Source organism: Lepisosteus oculatus, chromosome 10, assembly GCF_040954835.1.
Source record: "Lepisosteus oculatus isolate fLepOcu1 chromosome 10, fLepOcu1.hap2, whole genome shotgun sequence".
Taxonomy (NCBI): Eukaryota; Metazoa; Chordata; class Actinopteri; order Semionotiformes; family Lepisosteidae; genus Lepisosteus; species Lepisosteus oculatus.
Genome location: NC_090705.1, coordinates 542511 through 565809, shown reverse-complemented (window position 1 = coordinate 565809; position 23299 = coordinate 542511). Strand labels below are relative to the sequence as shown.

The 23299-nt window shown below is 39.4% G+C and overlaps 5 protein-coding genes and 1 long non-coding RNA gene across 9 annotated transcripts in view; 1 reads left to right on the top strand and 5 right to left on the bottom strand.

Annotated features, from left to right (window-relative positions):
* Nucleotides 1–4461, bottom strand: part of hoxa3a (homeobox A3a) — a 38197-nt gene extending 33736 nt beyond the window's left edge. For both annotated transcript variants that reach the window (XM_015357849.2, XM_015357850.2), the window contains exon 1: nucleotides 4113–4461. The gene's annotated coding sequence lies outside the window, so the exon portion shown is untranslated. The remainder of the gene's footprint in view (nucleotides 1–4112) is intronic.
* LOC102682791 (homeobox protein Hox-A6) lies at nucleotides 140–1273 on the bottom strand. Its single transcript, XM_006636216.3, has 2 exons — nucleotides 828–1273; nucleotides 140–417 (listed from the first exon to the last, which is right to left on the bottom strand). Exons 1-2 carry the CDS (start codon nucleotides 1258–1260, stop codon nucleotides 149–151), a joined length of 702 nt encoding a protein of 233 aa, XP_006636279.1. The 5' UTR covers nucleotides 1261–1273; the 3' UTR covers nucleotides 140–148.
* Nucleotides 1686–2984, top strand: LOC138241353 (uncharacterized). Its single transcript, XR_011190563.1, has 2 exons — nucleotides 1686–1771; nucleotides 2516–2984. It is a non-coding gene; the product is annotated as an uncharacterized lncRNA (long non-coding RNA).
* An 854-nt stretch (nucleotides 4462–5315) lies between the features above and the next one.
* On the bottom strand, nucleotides 5316–9253 carry LOC102684948 (homeobox protein Hox-A7). Of its 2 annotated transcripts, XM_069194700.1 has the most exons (3): nucleotides 9055–9253; nucleotides 7693–7973; nucleotides 5316–6596 (listed from the first exon to the last, which is right to left on the bottom strand). In XM_069194700.1, exons 2-3 carry the CDS (start codon nucleotides 7892–7894, stop codon nucleotides 6319–6321), a joined length of 480 nt encoding a protein of 159 aa, XP_069050801.1. In that variant the 5' UTR covers nucleotides 7895–7973; nucleotides 9055–9253; the 3' UTR covers nucleotides 5316–6318. The 2 variants fall into 2 exon arrangements, with proteins under 2 accessions (XP_069050801.1, XP_015213347.1); XM_015357861.2 differs by lacking the exon at nucleotides 9055–9253 and having other exon boundaries at nucleotides 7693–8200.
* A 3179-nt stretch (nucleotides 9254–12432) lies between these two features.
* On the bottom strand, nucleotides 12433–18706 carry hoxa9b (homeobox A9b). The gene is made up of 2 exons (XM_006636060.3): nucleotides 14086–18706; nucleotides 12433–13490 (listed from the first exon to the last, which is right to left on the bottom strand). The coding sequence occupies exons 1-2, from the start codon at nucleotides 14630–14632 to the stop codon at nucleotides 13252–13254; spliced, it is 786 nt and encodes a 261-aa protein (XP_006636123.1). The 5' UTR covers nucleotides 14633–18706; the 3' UTR covers nucleotides 12433–13251.
* Nucleotides 18707–19195: 489 nt separating this feature from the next.
* On the bottom strand, nucleotides 19196–22052 carry hoxa10b (homeobox A10b). 2 transcript variants are annotated; one of them, XM_015357742.2, is made up of 2 exons: nucleotides 21176–22052; nucleotides 19196–20257 (listed from the first exon to the last, which is right to left on the bottom strand). In XM_015357742.2, the coding sequence occupies exons 1-2, from the start codon at nucleotides 21945–21947 to the stop codon at nucleotides 19986–19988; spliced, it is 1044 nt and encodes a 347-aa protein (XP_015213228.2). In that variant the 5' UTR covers nucleotides 21948–22052; the 3' UTR covers nucleotides 19196–19985. The 2 variants fall into 2 exon arrangements, with proteins under 2 accessions (XP_015213228.2, XP_006636124.2); XM_006636061.3 differs by having other exon boundaries at nucleotides 19197–20260; nucleotides 21176–22049.
* Nucleotides 22053–23299: the final 1247 nt, after the last annotated feature.

Genomic DNA, 23299 nt, shown 5'->3' with positions numbered 1-23299 from the left:
AATTAAGATATGTGACGCTCTAATTGGATTACATAAAATATTTTTCATTTTTTGTATCACAGCAATAAATAAATATATACGCAAATTAACTAGTAGAATATTGTTCTGAATTTCCACATCGCAGGAAAGGCCTACAAGCACAAGCGGGCTACACAGAGCACTCCCCTGTTTTCTCTTTGACTTCCTCGCTGTTCTCCTCTGCTGAGCTCAGAATTTTGTTCTCTTTTTTCCACTTCATGCGTCGATTTTGAAACCATATTTTAATCTGTCGTTCTGTTAGACAGAGAGCGTTAGCGATTTCAATACGACGGCGTCTAGTTAGATATCTGTTAAAATGAAATTCCTTTTCCAGCTCTAGAGTTTGGTATCTGGAGTAGGTCTGGCGCCCACGTCTCCCGTGCGATCCATATATTGAAGCTGGAGAGAAGGAAAGAATTGACCAGACTATTTTTTACATCCAATGCAGTCCACACCTCATTTTAGATTAAATATACATTTAGTGGCAATCCTGGAAAGGACAGTTATCACCGTAGTACATGAGCATGTCAGAAACTGCCACTCAAACTACATTCAGCTGTACGTTTGCAAACGGTGTAGTTAATCTTGGACACAACACTTTCTATTTTTAGAAATCTAAACTCTTTTAAGTTTTGTGAAGAAGCATAGCCCTGAGATTCACGCTACAAAGTTGACAGAGCAAAATTTTATCAAAAGAGTTTCACGTTTCGTCTACAGAAACTCAGAGGTGCAACAGTAGAAATTATTTCAGCTTCTCGCATAACTTTGCAAAGTTGCAGGAATGATGGCGAGTTGAGCTCTGTACTCACCATTGCAAGAGTTCATCCTTTGCATCCACGGGTGAGCCGATGCAGGGTACTTCCGGTCGGGGGGCTCATTGCCGAAGATTTTGCTTTGTGTACAGTCCGGTTTACAGTGCTGGTCACCACAGAACTGCAGGCAACTGTCGCCTGCCCCCTGCTTGTCGCTGCCCGCGGGGTAAACGCTCACTGGATCCTTGTCTGAGTGATAACAGGACGGCCCATACTCATAAGGCGCTCTGGTGTTAAACACAGTGTTGTGTTGCTGATAGAAACAAGGGGGTGGAAAAGTCTTGTCTGGAATCGCAGAGGGTCCATGAGGAGCTGGGAAGTGCCTGAGTGCATCATAGCCAGATGTGTACAGCGGGATTTGTCCGAGGAAAGAATCCTGCCCAGCGGGAAGGGAGGCAGGGAAAGCTGGGTTCACAAAAAACGAACTCATTTGCGCCACAAACCGAACTATTGTGATTTGTTGTGTGTTTGTACATCTGGCTATAACTATTAGTGGTCGCCCAAGGTTTGTTTCTAGGTGGCTAAGCGCCAAAAGCGACAGCAGCGAATATAACCAGCTGATTGTCCGCTGGCCAATAGAAACCGCTCCACAGAGCCATCACTCCCCAGGGTACTCGCCGTACAACCAGTAAACTTACAAACAGCCTCATCAGTCCAGAACCGGGAGCCGGCCAATTAGAGTTCAATAAGACATTCCACCGGACTGTTTTTGTAACCGAGAAAGAACAGAGTGCAATGATGTCGAAAACGAAAACAGCCTCACCTACACTTTGTGTGTAACTTACTGCTTTCTTCTGTAAATAAAAATACTGTTTTTCAAAGCTCGTATTTTGAACCAAACGACACATATGTACACGTGACTGTTCGGAAGATGCACACAAGTTTAAATGAACGTGTCCAAAAAAAAACATCGGAGTATTTTAGATGTGCGAAATTTAGAGGTATGTATTTTCATATATGAAATACGAATTTATACACGAACGATTGTGAAATCTGCTGTTAGTAAGCTTAGATGAGAATAATTTTCTGTACAATTACCAATTATTTTTGCAGTAGAATTCTAAATCTTACATAGAACATTTGTCAGCTCTGATTGTAAGGCTTGAGCATGTTATTGGTATTAGCATCATTGACGGACTATAATAATTATGTAGATAATGATTATTGTTGCCGTTATACACGTAAATACATTGCTTGCTAGTCATCATTGAAAATGCTTAATGTACCCTGTGTTATGTATTTAAGAGATGACTCTGGGTGACAGCTGGAAAGTCGCAGGCCTCTAATTTCCTCACAGGCGTAAAGAAGCTTAAATAAGCACGTACTGTTAGAAGGCTCGGAGCGCTCTGGATTGCTGTAACTCTAACACAGGATCTTGTGATATTTGGCGGTTGATGGTTTACTGCATAATTGCATTACGTATTGTGTCCACAGCGATCATTACCTCGTGTATACATACGCTGCAAATATCTAAAAATACTCAATTTTGTGCTGAATTGACAAGCGGTGCTAAAATAACGTTTTCTAACCTGAGGCGTTATATTATCTGTTAATTTGAACAAAACCAAAGTGCTGTCCGGTTTCCAAAACAAATACAGTGTTTTGACTGAATATAATCACATTCAAGTGTGTCGGTTTCTTCTCCACCTGCCGTCTTTATCACTTGAATTATTTTTTTTCAACAGATTTGTTTAATTATTCACCGAACTCCGAAGATAATCAACACCAAGGAACCCGAAGCCGAAACTCCAGATGATCAAGACGCAAAAGCAGGCCATGTCTCGAAGCGGTATATTTTGACTGCTCTTTGGAGTTTATTGACAGTTAAATATGATAATTTTTTGTCTAGGTCACAAATTATTAACAATTATTGTATTCAAAAATTACGGAAAGCCTTTGATTTGAATTGATTTAGAATTGATTAGATATCATTCGATCAAAGTGAAAACACGTACACAGTGATACCAGTGAGTACGAATGTTATAACCGTGCACCACGGGTGCGAAGGTAATTAAATAAAGATTAAAAACTAATTAAAGCAATAAGGTCATACAAAATAAGGAAAATCTTAAGAAGAACAGCAATACGAGAGTATGCATTACTTGTATTATGCTTTTAGTAACAAATAAACTTGATAGACCTTTTTATCCTCAACATGGCTGTCTACTTTTGTATCGTATTGAGGAAAATCTTTTTTTATCTGACCAGTAGTTTTGTTAAAATTCGATTAGGTCTGCAATCAAGATTTTATATGCTTTTCGAACTGTGTTAATATGTATAATTATTTTTCTACATGTATTTTTGCAACGCTAAATGTAAAAGTAATAGTATTCCATGTTCGTACAATGGACATTGGCAAAATATTATCTCAGATATTAAATAGAAAATATAAATGCTATCACTTGACAATAATAAATATTTTAACACACTTATTCAACGCTCACCGATGTCTTTCTTAAAGTCTTTCAAAACACTTATTTAACAGAACCCAGGTTCCGTCGTGATACAGTGTTCATTCTTACCACAAGATGGCGACCTCGAGCAACAAGCTGTTTCTACCTTTCTCAGTGGCTGCGTACAATAAGGCACTCAGATCATGAAGGAATATCAAACGAAAGCAAATAAATATTTCTCTAATTACTATATTATTAAAAACGTTATCATTAGCTTGACTCTGCACATTGAAAGGTAAAGCAAGCCTTTGGAGACCTCAAAACATTACAACGTCAGAGTAAAGGAAAATATATAGATTTTGATACTAAATGGTAACTCATCTGTCTAACCAGGTACCGAAATTGCAAAATGACATTTGCAAAACAAATTTACCGGTGAATATTATGGGTCTTAAGTGTAACCCATTAACGAATATGTTTTCTTCAATTTCTAAAACCTGTTAATGACATTGAGTAAAAAAATAAAATTATAGGTTTTGATGTCACATATTGTTGCTGCGTGTTAAATAAGAAATAAATTAATCTAAGAACAACTGAAGTTGATTCAAATCTGTTACATGCCAGAAAAAACGATAAAATATACGTACAGTGCATGTACTTTGCCAATGAATATTTCATTCCAACAGGATTGATGGTCTCAGTTTCAGTTTTTTTTTTCTGGTCAGAAATACTTTAGAAGCCGCAAACACTCACCAGCAACAACTATTACAAGTAAAATTGACAACACACGTTGGGTGACTTTCAAACATAATTTAGATATATCCTATAAGAAATTATGCTTCTGCCGACTGTGCTGTTCATTACGTAATTAAGTAGACCATTCTCTTACCTCTCATCAAGATGGCTTGAACGAATTAATAACTCTTGTTGGTGTTTTACAGTAGCCAGTTTGACAGGTAGACACGACCCTTCCTATCTCACCGTGCCAAAAGGATCAGGAAATCAGCCCGGCTGTAGCTTGGAATATGTTGTTGCTTTCAATCCGTTATGCCACTCCTTCCAGTGCAGGAATCTAAAATTCCCAACCAAGGAATCGTCTCTGAGGCTCCGTACAAGCCGACTCTCGGTCCACATTGTTCATGTGATAAAACAAAGAACAAAAGACAAGCGAGCTCAGAAGCGATCCGAAGCAGAACGGAGCTAAGCAGAAGAATGCAGCTCTATTCTCGAAAGGGAAATTATAAAAAAGTTCATGTTCACGGCTACAATCCACATGACCGTCAGCGGCCAATGGAAATACTGAGCAACTCGTAAAGTTGTATTGCAAAGTTGTAAATTTTCATAAACAACAACGGATTTATGGCTTTTTCCTTCTCCGTGAGGGGGCAGGTCACAGATAGGCGCCATCTTACCAAAAGGACAACGACAGACTTTAAAATAAAGAGAACATTTATAGTTTTATTTGATTGTCAATTATATCCGTAAAATGAAATTGTAAATAATGAATTATCGCTAAGGTAGAGGCTCAGGGGGGATTTACTTGGATTAATACGATTTTACCTTCGTTTTTGTATTTTTTTCACCTTTTTTCTTCATTATGAGGTCATGTTAACTACATGGGAAATGGGTACAAACTTAAATATAATATTTGTTGTTTATCATTGAGTATTATTCCTTTATTATTGATGTTGTTGTCGTCCGTATTGGTATTCGATAATTTTAATTAAAAGCCGTAAATGCCGCATCTATATAATCGAAATTTGAAAAACAAAACTGAAACAGTACTTTAAAATCCAGACTCCAAGAGCCCTGTCGCAGTATCTAGTTGTCCTTTGCTTTCAGATAAAGTGTATAAAAACGTAAACAGTATTCAGCTGGTGGTATTTTATAACATTTAGAGGTCGAAAGGGTCACGATTGATCTTTTATCGTTATTTTTCTTTAGAGTGCAACTAATGATGGGATTCAGTTAAAAACAAGGTTGTTAGCGAGGGAACGTGTGTATGTATAGTCGCTGTACAATACTCAGTTGCCCGAGTTAAAACAGCCGTGATCGCATGTCTTCATAACTTTATGCATTAATTTGACAACGGTTTAGCATTCATGTGAATTCATGTTTTATTTATCAAAATTTCAATGCCTACAAACACTCACGTGCTGTGTTCCCCCCGTCAACCAAATATTGATAAAAACAGGCATAAGCGTCCCAGAACAGATTCCTAAATACAATGTATCTACTATATCTGCAATACACATGCTACATACAATACATTTCACAACATCACCCAGAGCCGAATAACACGAAACTTTCCTTTCTACAACGATAAATAAAGTTATAATCCTGTGCGTTTCCTTAAACAATACTATTATTATTATTGAGAAAAGTGGTTATACATATAGGCCTACTCAGAAAACAAAACGTGGAGTTACAAGTAATTTATTCAGATTGTACACACTTCATCAGAAACACTATTATTACATATTATTACGTTTAGCGTGAAGAAGTAAGGTTACAACAGTTGCCTGTGCATTGTAGCGCTGCCGTGTAGTTTAAAAGCTTTTATTTACAATAGACATTTCACATGCATACCGTATTACACAATTAAAAAAAAGTAGCTACTGTTTTTGCTAAGGTAGTTCCGGAATGTTGATCGAATACTATAATACAGAAGCTCAGATAAGTTTATATTTCTAAACACATTGACAAACTTCATCAATAGGTAGGTTTTGATTTTAATGCACGTGCCCGTAAACTATAACCTGAAAGTGTAATAGGTAGTTTAGTTAGTGCTTATAAAGGTTAGACCTACTTTAATGTTTCATTAATCTCCCTTTCTCTGTTATTACTAAAACAATCACAGAGAATGAAGCTTTTAAATTGGATTCATTTAATTAAAAGTCCACTATTCCGCAGTTCCCCCGTGGAACGCATTGATGTTTGATGTAAATCACTTAAGCACAAAATGTTGTTGTGCTGTATTTTTAAATATCTCTCTTGTTATTAATGTCACAATACAACGCAATAGATTTTTTTAATGTTTTGCTAAATATCAGTTCAATAAGCCAGTCTTATTTTCCACGGATGTCTTTCCTTTCCTATGGGCTTTTCTCTTCCTCGTCGTCGTCGTCTTCCTTTTCCTCAGCTGTGGTTTCGGTGGCGGCGGTGGAAATCGAGGTGTCCTCCTTGTGCTCTTTCTTCCACTTCATTCGCCGATTCTGGAACCAGATCTTGATCTGCCTCTCGGTGAGACACAGGGTGTGAGCGATCTCTATGCGCCGCCTGCGCGTCAGATAGCGGTTAAAGTGAAACTCTTTCTCCAGCTCCAGAGTCTGGTACCGGGTATATGTTTGTCTTCCTCGCTTTCTGTCCGCACCTGCAACACAAACACAACGCTCAATTTCTTTATATGTATTTCTATCGCAGACAAAAACGCGTAAAACCTCACAAGCTATTATGTAATGTTAATCTAAAATTCAATATCTACAGGAAACAATTCGGAAATCTGAAGAAGTGGAGATGCACGTATTCCTGTATTTGTAGAGCTATCGCACTAACGTATTATGTGTTTTTATATCGCATTCCAAAATCCACGCAAAAGACACATTACACGGACAGAATCTTTACCTGAAACCTTTGACACTCAAAGATTTTTAATGTGTTGACATTTTACCACTGATATTGACAGTAGTACAAGGCCCCCCAAAGGCAACCCTATACATGTATCTATACATATAAATAAATGCCTAGATGCATAAAAGCATTTATACGGACTCTAAAAAGATTAATAATATATCTGCAATATATATTTCAGAATCAGAAAGGCAGAAAGAGAGGAACGGAGGTTACAGAATAATCACAGACGTAATATATCCAGCAACAAACACAGCATAAAATAAAAAATAAATAAAATATATTATAAAACGAAGAAGAAGAACTAATTAAAATAAAAAGAGACCAAGAAAATAAGACTCAAGAAAATGTGTAGCCAACCTGCGTTTCAAACATCAAACAGGCTACAAGGTGCTTTGCGCTCTCCTGACTAGTTCTTCTGTCGAAGGGATTTTAGCCCTTATCTGCAGGCAAGATGCCCTGCAATTTCCTTACAGTGGGATCCGTGGACGTGATGGCCTTATACTGGGTTAATAATAATAAACCTTTTCATTTTCTCTTTTCTCCAAAATCGGGGAGAATAAACAACTGCAAACTACTGAAAATTATACGAAAAGGCAAAACAAGACATTTACCTTTAGACAGAGCTTTACAGGAACGGAAGTGAAACGGATTAACGAGGTCGGAACTCATTACTTGCGTAATAAAAGTTTTATGATTTCTCATTTACATACAATGCCACGGGCTCTCCGGGCAGAGGCAAGCCGTCAGTAATTAAAACCATAAAGCCTTCTCTGACAGCGACTGTAAACGCTCTTTTACAGTTGCACTCGGGGGTTTCCGCTTCACTTTAGCCCTACCTGAAGTTCTCATCCAGGGGTACATCCGGAAACTGCTCTCAGAGTGCGAGCTGAGGTCAGCTGGACCCGTCTTATCACTGCCGCCTTTGGCCAGGTCATTGCAGAGGACGGGCAGACTCTGATCAAATGAGTTGCAATGCAGGTTGTAACCTTCCGAGCCTAGGTTATACCCGGAGGTGAGTACGGACGGGTTCTGGTACATGGCATTATTCACCGTGTAGAGCCCGGGCAAAGCCGAGGAGAAAGCTGATGTTCCCGGTCCATATGCAGATCTCTGAACGCTGGGTGCGAAAGAGCAGGAAGATTGGTCAACATTTTGAAAAAGGGAAGTCCCCGCCGCATATTTGCTGAAAATACTATTCACATAATAGGAAGAACTCATAATTTTGGACGGTGATTTGTTGGCCAAGACGCTTCAGTGTCGTTTTTACGAGGTAGCGTGATAAATGACAGCATTACACCCCAGATTTACACCAAACCCCATCTTCCTCGGATCCGAGCGAGTTTATTCACGTGACCCACCCTTGTGACCGGAGCAGCCAATGGCTGCTGAATCTAGAGCGAAAGACACCGCAGAAACTGACTATTTGAACATTTGGGTGGACAACAGCAAAAAAAAAAGATTAAAAATAATAAATTATGTTAAATTGAACGTGTGCCATTAATCCTTCGATAATTTAGCCTTACTCTTTGGGGCTACCTATTTACAGAGCATATAGCTGAAATCTGGAAAGGTAAAACAGGCCAAAGGTAAATTACATTTAATCACGCAAAACATGTCTAACAAATATGAAAATAAGTCATTCCTATGCCATCTGCCATTTCAAAATATTTTAGGTGGGCTGCATTAGAATGACGTAAGGTGTTCAATGTTTGTATAGTTATTCCACTCTTCGTGGTGAAGTTTCTCCGGCAGTCGTGCGCCTTTGTCAGAACAGCATTGCGCTGCGCTCCTGAACGGGAGGGGAGACCGATAACTCAGGACGGCCTCGAGATTCCGGATTACTTCATGCGATCCTTTTACGCAGTTTCAGGAAATCTTCCATCTTAAAAGTCAATGCACAGTATCGCACGTCGCTTTTATGATTTCCACAAACTGCTGTGAGAGCATTGTTACGGGGTTGTGTTTTCTGCATTTTGAATTTTAAGATGGCCTGCTCTGTCATCGGGTTTCGTCTCTTCTCCGGTAAAACCTCTACCATATTGCAGAAACGTCACGTGCTGCAGCACGAAATATAATGGGTGCGTATTGGGAATATTTGGTTTTAACTAACGTTTTCAAATATATATTAATATGTTTAATGTAAATTTAAAATGATTAGAAACCAGGAAGATATATAATTCCTTTAAAAAAAAACTTACCTTTGTTTTCATGATTGGTACTCTACCAAGGCGAGAATTCGTTTATTCTTCCACCAGCCTTCAAATTCCAGGACCAGCGTCAATTCCAGGACAGACTCATCCATTCAGCGCCTGAAGCTTGTCCAGCGGTCTGGGCTCGCTCGAGTATGGAGTCCAAGCCTGCTCCCCACCAACTATATGGCGCACCATAAACACCAGTGACACCAAATACATTCCTGTGGTGAACCCAGACAAAGACGTACTTCTAAAGAATGCCTCATCTGTTGCTCACAAATGCTTTCTCTTATTCGCCGTCAACACGATACTTATGAACAACAAACCTTGTTATCTCATTCATTCATTTATTCAGATTCAGGAGTCCCTTTCTGTAGTACGCGTTCAACCGCTTCGAGACTGCAGGGCGATGCATTTAATTCACCGTTTGTTTCCTTTAATATGTAAGGGAAAAGTGCGATGGACATTTCTGAATTGGTAGATATCCTATAGTCAATGTTTAAATTATATTTAATATATATTTCCATTTAATCAACTAAAGATCGATCGATAATCGACCGCTCTTCATAATAATTATAATAATGTAATGCTCCTCACCCATTCACAGATCACAGCTGTTTTGTTGCCAAAACAATACCAGTAATAACATTTTGTTTTTGTTTATTGAAAAAAAAAGAAACTCAGTCTGAAGTGAACTAATGTTGTTAACCTTTGCGTTAAAATATACATCCGAATTTACTGTAAAATCAAATCGATGACAGCCCAGGTTGTTTTGCATTAATGTGATTCCATTTGTGTGGCATTTACCTCTTCCAAGACACAGCACAAATATCAGCGCAGCTCTGTTCTCACAACCGAGAGTGTTCTTTATGAGTTTTTGTGTATTGATCTGAAAAGAATAATTTAAATCAACGTTTTGCTGTGTTTGCTGTGAGTGTATACGCTCTCTTCGTGTGTTTGTACTGAATCTGAGTGCAGTTTTGTGTAATATTCCCATTTCATTACAGATACGGGATGAGTTTAGGACGTGAGCACTACCTTAAATGATTTCAATCTAAGAACAGCATTTACAAAATTATTCAAATGAAAAAATTACTTCTAATATACACGTCTCAGTACCTTCTCGTTACTTAATTAATCGGATATTTAAAATTCCCTCGTTTTCATTTACGAAGTTGTTCAAAAGAATTATTTTATTCTCAAAACATCTGAAAGGATCTCAACGTTTTTCTGTTTTGTAACACAATTTCTGTCTCTGCAAAATATCAGACGAAGGGTGTTTTATTGTAATCGGCCTTGACCATACTTCAGTCTGTGTGAATTACCCGCGTGCACTTCTGCAGCTTTCGCTGTTTCCTTTAATACTACAAACATTATATAACAATATTTGAGTCTGAAATTGATTATTGTCGATTGATCAATTATTGTAGATTAAATAAGAAGTCAGCGGCTTCTTACATCTTTTTTTATGGGCTTTGGAACAAACAATGCAGAAGTGAAAACTACTAATCCATTCTCTGTTTTAACAAAAAGGATAGGAGCTTACAAGTCACGAATATGTAGTATCCCTTTACCAAACAAGAATTCAATTAATATATAGATTAAGTATTAAAATTAATTTGTGACTAATATGGTTACATGACATTATGTTTCACCAATTGAAGACAGAAATAAAGATAAAATAGGATTAATTGAAGGCATTCTTGCACGTCTGTAATGTCCCCAAAAAAATAAATGTAAAATGAAAAATACGTGTAATCGTCTGACAATGCCCTTCAATGTTTATTCAGAGAATTTTCTATCAGTTTAAGTAAAATTTCTCCCGAAAGCGTAGCGGGAGGTTATTTCAGTATTAGCTTCTGCTGCCAATTTCAAAGCTGAATCTGTTTTTGTGGTAGGGCCTAGCAGTAGTTTGATGGACTGATACTGCCATCTACCGTTCTTTTGCCGTAATAGCAAGAGATTACCAGCGCATATTTTACAGGTTTTACAAACAGTTCATATCAGATCCCTTTTCCGAATTGTTCAATAATAGGGATTCATATGTAAATATATGAAATACTAACCAATATTTCACTGTCGTTAAAATGTTAACATTGAGTATAAGAAACCGTGTAAAATTGGTGGTAGTGAAGAGTATTTTCATGACTTGTTTAATTGATAATTGTTTAGAAAGTAAATGATCACGAGGCTGGATTAATGTTTGCGGAAAGGAGGAAATGTCACAATGAATAAACGTGCAAAATGTGCGCTTTTTCTAGGTACAGATATAACAAAGACTGCGAAGTATCTCTGGGGCCCAGTCGAAAAGAGATCAATAAAGAAAGTTATTTCCGCCAGCCTTTTGTGCAGACCTGTAGAAAACAACAAATGGATGGTCTATTCTGGAAACAGGCTAATTGTAGCTGGACAGTTGTAAACTAATTAAAAGTCAAATTCCAGACAGTATACCAGACCCTTGGTTTTATTGCGCAAGTCTCGGTACGAGCCTTTGATGTCTGCTCCATCTGCAACAGAGGGCGTCACAACATCTTAAAAAAATACTGCGAGGCCGGGGTAATGGGGCCTCGGCGCTTCACTACGAAACAAAAATGCAACACACAAAAAAAAAACCCAACAACTTTTATCTTAACATGATATCCACATTGTTTTACAAATTTTTTGGAAGACTTTTCAACATACTGTGTTCTGTGTTCTTCAGCGTTGAGGCGTTTTACACCCCATAACCGGTAACAACGGTCATTTTCTTTTATTGCCGTGTGTAGCTAACAATACCCTCTCCCAGGGCTCGCGGTCAGCCGCCCTGGCCTGTTTGTGTGGATTGCAGCACCAAGACTCATTCAGCCCGTCTTCTAAGAGCCGCGATCCTTATCGAAGTGATCACTGGCCTTTACTGCACACAGCCGTTTCACACGCATAAGAGAGACTTCAAAAGATAAAACCCAGAATGCATATCTGGCACTGTTGAACACATTACAAAAATTACGAACAGATAACTACCAATTTTACTGAATATGTTCTATTCCAAACATTCCTTCTATTGTACCACAAGAAATCTGTTTAAATTGGCAATATTTGTGATATGCGCTTGAAGCGGTTAAACGCCACTGGCCTCACGGACCATCTTTGGTGTAATAAAGTAATAAGAATAATTACGAATGAAGTGTTTGTATTTGCATCTTGTAGTTATAAAACTATTGAACAAAAATTCGAACAGCCAGTAAGAAAGTCGGATTGCCAGTTAAAACATATTTATAGTTTTGAAAATATTTCCTCCAGTTTTTATTTTGTCAAATTAAAAGTGGGAAAGAAAGCAATTGCTTCAAAACTGTGTGTTGAAAATGCACAGCAGAGATACCCGAATTAAGAAATGAGACTTGTACATACGCGAAAGCATTTTGAGATGCATTTTTATTATTAAAATACGAACTACATTTGAAAACAGAGACGTTTGGTCATCGGGTCATGAGGTAATAATTCCACAATGTTTCCTGTACAGTGATTTCTTACAAATAACTGCCCCTTAATTGTGTATATTCCAGTTTTTATTCTAATACTTGTTAAATCTTTTAAAGCGCTATGCGATAACATTAAGTTAAATCTTGAAGACTATTTTTCACGAATATAGGTAGTTTCGTGACATATAGGTAGTAAAAACATTTCATATTGTTATATAATATCTACGACATTCTCTTTTGTATTTTGACACAGAGCATATCACTATTTTTAATGTAATTAAATATATTTTGAATTAGAGTCCACTTAAACACATGCGCCCAATAAAAAAACTAAAACATTATTAACATTTCACTAATTATAACAACTCTACTGGTGTTTTGTTCGCTAACGTACATCTATGAGTTCTAATATTCAAAATAACAACAGCTTAAACGACGCTCCGATTTGCAACCTGAGATAAATCGAGAATCTATCATCAAAACAGCAAAAACGACAATTTCCAGTTACAAACACTTACAACACAGAAGTCACGATTTCAAGTATGGCAGCAAACGTGTCTGCAGCACAGAAAATAATTTAGTAAGAGTACAAACCGCGGAACTGTGCAGCGCAAGGTAGTTCAATATAAAAAAAGAGTATATCGAGATAATAATAATAAAAGATGCATGATTTGGGGCATGCATCTTTAAAATAAAAACAGCAAAATGTTTTAATGATATACTCTTTTTGCAGCGTTCTTTAATATCAATCGTCTTTGGGTCGTTCTTTATTGATTTTCTTCATCTTCATTCTCCTGTTTTGAAACCAGATCTTTACTTGTCTTTCAGTTAGGTTCAGGAGTCTTGCCACTTCGTATCTGCGGTCTCTGGTGAGGTACATGTTAAAGAGAAACTCCTTCTCCAGCTCTAATGTCTGGTGCTTAGTGTACGGGCAGCGCTTTTTTCTTGTCGACCTTGCATGTAGCCAGTTTGATGCGGGATTATCTGAAAAAAGAAGGTTAGAAATGTAAAACAAAACAGATAATATACGCAGGTGGTCACTAATTAAATTGATTAATCAAACCGAGTCCACTATCACATGAAATATATTGTCTAGTCTTTCAATGTCTCTCTGTCTCCATTCATAGGTCATTGCCCACTACACACACCCCTCTCCGCCCCCCCCAAAAAAAAAGTTGGCAAAGGGCAGTTTTTCTTCCTAGATTAGCTATTGAACAAATCGTCAAATCAATTAACTATTTATTAATTTAATTGAACCCTACGACGTAAAAGAAGCAAACGGGGAAAAAAATGGTCAGTTTAAGGTTTACCACAGTTTATGGTCAACTCTACAAATAAATAAAACACCACGTTCATTAATCTAGAACAAGTGGGGTGATATTATACTGTATCTACCGTTAGTTTTACATTTATTCAAATATGACATAATGCTAGACAGATTATTTGTCTATTATTGATTCAAATGTGCCCATCCACATACCCCTGCGGTTCCATGCAAATAAACCCTTCATACCTCGGGAGAACTCGTGTTGTTCTTCCTTCACCGTGGCATATATGTATTCAAACAGACAGCACTCACTTGTATCAGCTGCAGCTTTCTCCTCGGCCGACGCGCCCTCGCCGTTGGTGTCAGAAAAGGCCGTTTCGGTGGGATGTTCCTCTTTCTCCGCAGGAGGAGACCCGCTTGAGAACTCGGACAGGACCGCAGCGTGATTATCATACGCTGTGCAGTCACCTCTCCGGCTCAGCGGCTCGTGTTTGATCCCGTACTGCCTGTTTGACGGTAATCCGGGAAAAGGCAGAGATCCAGACAGGGGCTCCAACAGCCAAGACCGCAAGTAGCCTCCATCGGACTCCCCCGGCGGACCTTGGTGATGCACATACGGGTGGTAAACGGAGGGCAAGTTGCTTGGCTGCTGAGCATGAACGGGGCTCCAGGATGCGCCGAACACAGAGGGCTTCGGCTGGAAATTGCACGGGGCTAGGTCGCTGTGCTCACTCAAAGCCGGCTGCCTCGCTGGCTGCACCCCTGAACCAGAGGGGTGCCTGGGCTGGAAAAGATCCTCACTCTCGTGAAAAATGAGAGAGTCCACATAATAATTACTAAGTGTCCCTGAAGCCGACATTGCAATAAACACACACGCATCCAACCCTACACACCCACTCACACATACACATAGACTGTTATATCTTCACAATATAAGAAACTGTAGAATTGAAGTAGCAACTTGGCCTCACAAAGAACTACAGTCAGCTAATAAGTTGAACGATTCCTGCCATTCCATTGGGCAGCAAGCCCACGTGACTGTACGGCAGAACAATAAAGAATAAATCAGTCCGCTGCCTGTTAAAGGGTCACTGTTTTCCAGTCATAATTTTTTATAGAAAGCCATATGTTTTTATGCAATGGGATATTATTTGATATACACAGTAAAGTTGATTCTAATCTTAGCCAAAAGAAATTAAAATCTCTGATTTGCAGAGGGGCTTGTAAGGGACTATTTCATGTCAACATTAATCAATCCATCATAGGATTTTTCTTTTTTGCTGCATAACTTATAATCGTTAACCTTCACATTAAATTGTAGAATGAATGATACCATACCACACAAACTACTGCTGAAAGCGTGTCGCCGTTAAAAACATTTTTTTTCATAGCTGCATTTAAATCCCTTCTCCGTGTGTATTTTTCTACGCGAAAATGTAACTGCTGAACAACGGAGCCCAGCTAAAAGTCAGGCTCACATCTGGACCCTTGAGTTCAAGTAAGTCGGAAGTGCTTCACCCGCAGAAATAACACATTTTTGGTTTAAACGTTTCATTTTACATGCTTAGGTGATATGGAAACAGTAATGACATCTGTCCGTATGAGAACATTTAATTGAAATGACTGTTTTAAAATTTAAGCTATAAGAGGTACTTTCATAAACCGAGGTAGTGTTCCAAGGCCTGACTTCAGATGAGGCTGCCTCAGTCTTGACCTTACCAGTACTGAATTATAAACATAATTAAATGTGCGCATATGCGTCTATGCTCGCAGATATACTCGTGTGGACATAGAAAGGAGTTCACGTATATTTCATGTCAGGAAAACAAGGATGTGTGAGAATATAAGGTTTGTTTTTAAACATTTTAATCTTTTTAGTTTTTTATCGTGTCGGTCACTCAGTATCGAACAAATATCGGTTATACTTACAGTCCGCCGATTTGCTTTTGGAAGAGTTACATTATAAGGTACACCAGCCCAGCATGTAATAGAAATGAAGAAGTAAATACGAAATAAAATGTTCTAATAAAGCACAACATATTTGAAATCCTTAGATCTCAGTTTATTATTTCTTCTCATTGCTGTTCAATCTTAGTACGAGCCACCTTTTAAGTTATTAACAGTAGTTTTACAGTTCGTCATGTTCTGAGTCTGCTGAAATCAAGCCCGTTTGCATTCGAGAATGAATGCTGAGGCTGCGGTGAACGAGTCGAATGGGTCGTCTTGTCCTTTAAGTGCGGAATTATCAGCTAAGGAAGTCACCTTTTTGATATCCCATTATTTTAATAAAATTGAAAACATCGGTTTGAAAAGCTGCACAGCAGAGTCCCGCATAAATTCGCCGGCTGTTCACTCTGTTGTCCTGACGCGAACTAATTAACTAAAATCTCGAAACTCACAAAAGGAAAAGAGCTCAAGTTTTTTCAAAGTATGTTTTCAGCCTGAGCAGAGCTACCAACTCTCCAATAAAAGAAAATTGCAAACGATTGCAAAAAGGTCATTCGGCCCCTCTGACTAATCTGGTCTGGCGTGTTTAAAAGGAAAATACACAATGTGCACGGGAAGAACAGAAGGAAAACCTACTTAAATCGAAATATTATTCAATATTCCAATTCCTGGTTACTGAAACAATATTTTTCATATGTGTACTACTATGAAAATATAAAAAAAAACATCCATGAAGCAGAAACATGGCATGTTTTATTCAGACTATATAAAAATAATCTAACATTTTACATGTATATTAATAATAATAATAATAGCTGTACGCGTGTTTAGTGTTTAGCAAGGGACATTGCCTGCTGACTGCAATCGACAAATAAGGGGACGTATTTCGCGTATAATCCCCGTTTCCTGCTCTATGTTTTGACACTAGACTATGTAATTACTTCCAATTAAAATGAAAAAACAAAAAAGGAAGGCTGCATTTCTTTTCATTGGCCAAAATGAATATTTACAGGGTACGTTCAGACGTTCCTGTTGATCAGTAATATTCACAGTAGCCGTGGACGTTTGAGAGTTTGAATTAATATTACATTAACCACCTAGGGTAAATATTTCAGGTAAAGAAAAACACAATATATGTAACCGGGAAGTTAAAATACAATGCGACATAACTGCCCAATTTGCCGTTCAAACCCACAAAAGGAATAATAAAATTACAATAAGAAACCACAGCAGATCACAACTGTACAGACAAAATAAAGTCTAGGAAGGCAACGAAAATGAAAGTGGGTCCGAAGAGAAACGGAATCAGAAGGAATCGTTCCCTTTGTCTGTCCTACCAGCAGCAAGAACACGCTGCTCAGCAGTGCACACTTTACTGCTCTGTTTATGGCCGTATCATAAAGCCAAAGGAAAAATAACCCAAAATAAGCAGAGCAACGCACGCGATATGGAGATCAGATAATATTAAAGTTTCGTAAAAACACGATCATGTAAATATATTAATAAAACATTAATAGTATCCGTGAGGTGCCATTTAATTAAAGCGGGGCGGGAAATAGCCAGTCAGACTAGTTTCTTCTGCTGCGAGTTTCTTCATTCTCTGTGTTTCTGCAGTATCTACAATCTGAAGGAAGATCAAGGCAACCCAATGTCACACACGAAACTGCCAAAGCAACACATTAGAAGAAAAGCGACGAACACAGGAGCAGTGCGGATCCGTGCAGCCTCAACATAACACAGATGGAAGAAAATACAAAACTGTGATTTCGGCACAAAAGGGAGATGTCGTTTTTAATGTGGTCGACAAGTTACATTGAACGTCAGCTAAATACTTTTTAGTGATTTTCCCGAAGATAAGAAGCTCTCTTGATCTGAACGTCGGCAACAGAGGGCCTGTTAGCTGTAGGCTTGGACTGCAGAGCCAGACCCCACGGCGCTTTGCAGGCGGTCCAGCGAGGTCGCTGTTGTACATTCTGGTGTCTGAGGCAGCTCGGAGTCTGACTCCGTCCCTGTGATCGTAACCGAGGCCTTGTGAGTCTGCATCGATTACAGCGGGTTTAAAAAGTAGCCCCGTTTCCAAGAAGTGCACGCTTCTTTTTTTGTCTCTTGTTGAACATGCCTTGAAGATCACTTTAGCCCCCGAAAAAAGTGATATACTTTGTGATTCACAGGCACGTCGCACCTTCGGTCTTTAAAACTGAAGAAAAATGGCTTTCAGTATGAATTAGATTTAAAAATGCATAAAGAAATAGAGCCAGCTTCCCAGAAAACAGCAATAATACTAAAAATGAAACGAAAAGGAAGAAACCAGGGTGAGAAGGAAAACACAGCCTAAGCAAATTCAGGAGTAATGAATTTAGATTACACGTGACCTTGATCGTTTCCAAACGAACACACGGAATTACAAACAAAACAGCCACTCTTCTTGGAATTAAAATTACATCTAGGATTTTTACCGCAGTCCCATTTTCCCCTCGGATCTGCGACGACTTTAACTGGGGCGATTAAGGCAGCTTCGTGTTGCAGGAACACGAATTGGAGCCCAACAACATGAAACTACCTAAACCACTCGACAGTCCACTTAGCGCCGTTAATACAGAAACATCGCGGGGCGCTTGCCTTCCATTGGGTTAGCGAAAACAGTATATTAATATTCCACTTGAGCTTCACAGATATACAAATCTCTTTTAAATAAATTTCTGTTATTTGTAGTCCGTAGTATGTCCACAGCAAAGGAAGGAACACATGTCAAAACACAGAGGCATTTCTGTCCTGACATAAAAACAAATTAGGGCCTCAGATAAAGATGAAATGAGCTTAGACCAGGAGCAATCCTTCCTCTCACTGCCTTTCAAACATAAGAGGTGAATTAATAAGCAAAAACTGCAGACATCTGTATCTCGTCTCATTGCCATCCACGGCCATGGCAGTGGCCAGCCCGACGGGAAACTCGGAACGGTTTCGGTAAAGAAGGAGAAAGTAAGAGGTCTCCGCGCTCACCTTGAACTGCCCCAGCCTCTGATATCACCGGCTCCCCTTCCAGCTCTCGGAAAAGCTACGGCAACATGTGGCTTAAAAGAAAGCCAGTTTTCTACACTCAAGCAAAGAAATTTGCTTCCTCTCTGTCTACGCAGCTTTCGCTCAACTGAAACCACTCGTCCAAGACAGCAACAATCCAGATATACTAGCAAGTCATAAAACTCAACAAAGCCGACAAACCTTACAGCACTACCGCTCTATGGCCCAGACAAATTACGACCGTCTAGGTAATATTTAAATAGATCCCAACACTAATTGCGAGGCGAAACGCCAAAGCTGCTTGTGCTGAACCTCACAATTAACCTTACAAAGCAGGTAACGCAACAAACTCCGAAAAACTGAAGCATTCAACAAATAAATTCAAAAAGAAGAAAACCGCATGGCAGGAGCAATAGGGACGTATACACTGTGTATATATATTATATATTATATTTACACTTGAAACAGTACTAGGCGCCGATAATTTATTAATATCGCCAGCAGAACACTTACGCTTTCAATAGAACACCATCGTTTTCTTTATTTACACCACACCAACAATAAACTTTATTTTTTCACAGTTTAGACCGAATATAATAATTACTTCACCCCCACCCGCCCGCTCCAGGAAAAGTAATGCTGGAAAAGGTCTGGCAAAGTCCTGCCAGGAATCTCCCTTCTGCTTCCTTCTCGCGGCGCAGTGCTTGAACACGGTTAGAGGCCGTACGAACCACCTAGCACTCACAAAAACAAAATGTACATACATTTCTACAGCGAGATTTTCGCTTGAAAGAGAGGTAAATAGTCCACCGAGTCCATCAGTATGGTATGTGCTCCCTCAGCTCTTGTGCAGGCAAACGTATAGCTTACTTGTATATTGCATTCTGTCCATGCGCCACATTTTACTTCAGTGGAGCTCATAGTTCAGTCTACCAATACAGTACACAGCGATAGGATGTCAATCCAATTAATTATTTTAAAGTTTTAGGCGTAAAAGTTTCAGTTCACATCCACACGTTGACTCGTGAGCGCGTTGTCTTCCTTTCCTCTATTATATATTATTTTCTTCACCAAGATCGTTGAAATAAAGCAAACACGTAAACGAACTACAAAAACTGGTGTTGTCTATTTAGGTCTTTTCTCGAGATGTACCGAAAGAGCGTGCGGTCCAATACGCAGATGGAAACCGGATGGACCCCTCATCGAAGCGAAGATGCGAGGAGCCGAAGATCAGATGGACACGTGTATCACGAAAAGCTAAAATTCGCTGTGAGCTCGCGAATTCTGTTTTCTCTGCTCATTTTCTTCAGTTTCATTCGACGGTTTTGAAACCAGATTTTGACTTGTCTGTCCGTCAGGTGGACGCTGCGGCTGATCTCTAGGCGCCGCTCTCGAGTCAGGTACATGTTGAAGAGGAACTCCTTCTCCAGCTCCAGGGTCTGGTGCTTGGTGTAGGGGCAGCGCTTCTTCCTTCCGCTCTTCGCTGTCAGCCAGTTCGCCGTGTTTTCGCTTTTCGAGTCTCCTTATGAAAAAAGAAGAGGAATATTAGTACGTGTAGGCCTGCCAATTTTGTTAAATTTGTTCCATCTATTAACAGTCAATTTACATTCAATCTTTTGTTATATAACAAAAACAGTATTATTATTGACATAATAATAATAATAATAATAATAACAACCGCCTTGACTACGGCTTTATAATGTAAATGCATACGTATTTATTACATATATTTATGTAGGCATATGAATAAAATCGTTCCAGTTTCCAGGTCCAAGTGTGACGTGTTTTTTGAGCAAAATTAATAATTATCCTGAAAAATAAGACGTTATGCGTTCGACCAAATAAGAGGGAACAACACGTCTGTCTGACTAATGAAGTCCGACATTTTTAAATACTCTCTTTTGCCCTGCGCATTATGTCATCATATGCTGTATAACCCTCCATGTATATAAATCGATCTTTGCGTTTCATACAGACGTCAATGTAAACGTGTCGCTCTGAACGGTCTGCTTTGTTTCTTGCTGTAAATTGAAAACGAGGGCTTTGTGAAATGAAAAAAATGATTGATTTGTGCAAATGGTTTAAAGCAAAAAGGGATTGATTGCGCTGTTCAAAATTGTTCGGAATTATAAAAAGATTTCATACCTTTTATAGACTTATTTATTGAACGTCTTTCGTGTTCTTTGGGCATTAAAACAATAAAAACACATTTCAGTTTTGCGGTTTACTAGAATTATTGTCAACAATTCCAGCTACATATTTACTGAATTGATTTACATTTACTAAGAACGATGGAATCCAGCTCTAGACTTTGAAGACGACGGTCATTTTTACAGGGTGTTCACGCCCAAATATAAAAAAGTTCACAAGGTCACTTCAGTCTCGCTTTTCCCCATACCTGTCGCTGAACGCGCTGCTGGGTTGGCGGGTCACCTACCTTTTGCGGCTTTGCCAGGGCTTGTTTGGCCATTTTCTGTGGGGTCTGGGGACGATTCTTCCGCCGACGAGCAGACTCGGGTGTCCTCTTGCCTTTGGGGACCGGAGGAAGCTTCGCCAACGCCTCTCCGAGCTGGTTCCACCGAGGCGGAAGAAGACGGCGGCGTGTCGAAGCGCACCGGCGGCTGCACAACAAACTGAGCGGAGCTGGGCTGGACACCCTGATAGACCTTGGAAGTTGTATAAGTCTGAGACAGGCGGAAGTAACCAGGTACAGGAACGGTGCCGCTGTCACTGACAGCGCAGGAGCCAGGTGTCAACCTCGAATAGGAGAGGTCTTCTGCAGCTGATCCTTTTGGACACTTCTCTGACTCGTAAAGGCAATACGCGCTCTCCTCTTTAATGTTCGGGGAGAAGGAGCAAGGCGCTACCTGCTGACTCGCGGGCGGATCCAAACGGCACGACCGCGGAGGATCCATCCACAGCTCCATCGCCGGCATGTACGGGCTGGACGTGGGGACCATATTCGGAGAATTCCCCTCGTTCCGCTTGCTCAGTCCTGGAAAAAACCCACAGTTCGGTAGTCCGTAAGGCAACTCGGACGCCGGTGGCAAGTACACGCCACTACCCTGATAGTAGGCTCCTCCGCCTTCGGCTCGGCTGGCACTAATCAAGGAATCTACTAAAAACGAGTTTCCAGCCGGGCTGTCTGAGCATGACATTGTTGTGGTATAATTTGGCGAAGGGAGAAGATAGCCCTTTCTGGCTGACATTTCTTGTGCAAAACATGCTGAATATGATTACAGATACCCCCACTGCACGGTACAAGCAGACGACCAATAGAAGCTAGGATTCACTGGCGACTCCTCCCATTAGGAGCTCCGCTGTGGCAAGAGGTCATATGTATCTATGCCTTCAGTAAGAATAGAAAATTCAGAAAGTTAATATCCCATCAGCCTGATTTGAAATCACAAAACTGCACGCGAAATATCGAGCTTTATAAGACACGGAAGAGTTGTTTCCTTTTAAAGACATACAGGGTTACACACGTGCGTAAACTTTCATGGACTAAAATGAATGAAAACCTACGCGGATTCAAGACCTTGGAGACGCGTGCGCACGTTTGTGAATGTCTTTTCCTAATGCACTAAAGTGAACCGCAAAAACAGAACATTTTAAAACACACGTTTACAGGCTATACAAAAAATACAGACGTATTCGTAATCAATTTAAAAAAACGGGACATACAGGTTAGTGGAGATGGTATTGCTCATTTATTTATTCTATGTGTGGTATAAATCTCTTGCAAAAAGTTTCACAGGGGCCTACGCAAAAATAAGGCACTCAATATAACTGATCACCACATTGTCGCCATAATTGTATTTATTATATTATTACTAAAATACCATTTCACATGCAATGTGATTGACAGACACGAAAATCAACTGAAACGCAATAAAAATAAAAAACCTAGCGCTCCGTGATGAAAGCCGAAAAAAATTAGTAAGCAAAGGTGTATGTTTGTATTATTATGATAAAACAATTATCAAAAGATTGTATCACCATGTGCATATAGAACGGAATTGTATTTTATGTATTCGTGTGTTTTACCTGCCTTTAAAGTATGTTCCGTTTTGGAGACTTCAGAAGTTATCTTTGCGATTATCCATCTGTAATCTTTGCAGCCCAGTAAACAATGCCAAAAATAAATGAAGTGTGTTTTACCAAGGAATTTACTTATGTGTGTTAATACGACATGTTTCTGTCTCTTGGTACTGGTCAGAATAATTCACAAGCCTCCGCGCTTTCCTGATCTGATTTAGAAGGAGGCGCGTGTCACCCGGCGGATTACGGCCCGGAGTGTTTATGTGTTTATGAACAAACCTTCGCCAGAACCTCTGTCAGACTGCTGTCATTGCCGGCGGAATTCATGCCATGTGGGGGATAATTGCAACAGGGTCGAACTTAAAGATTATGAAAGGGGCTAGTTTTGCCAATGTATTGATCTGTGGACTCAAATTAGATTTTTTTTACCGCGTAAAAAATAAGATTTTTTTTAAAAAAAAACTTCATCTATGGCAAAATGCAGACTGAATTTCGTGCTCGATGATGCTCCGCCGTCATC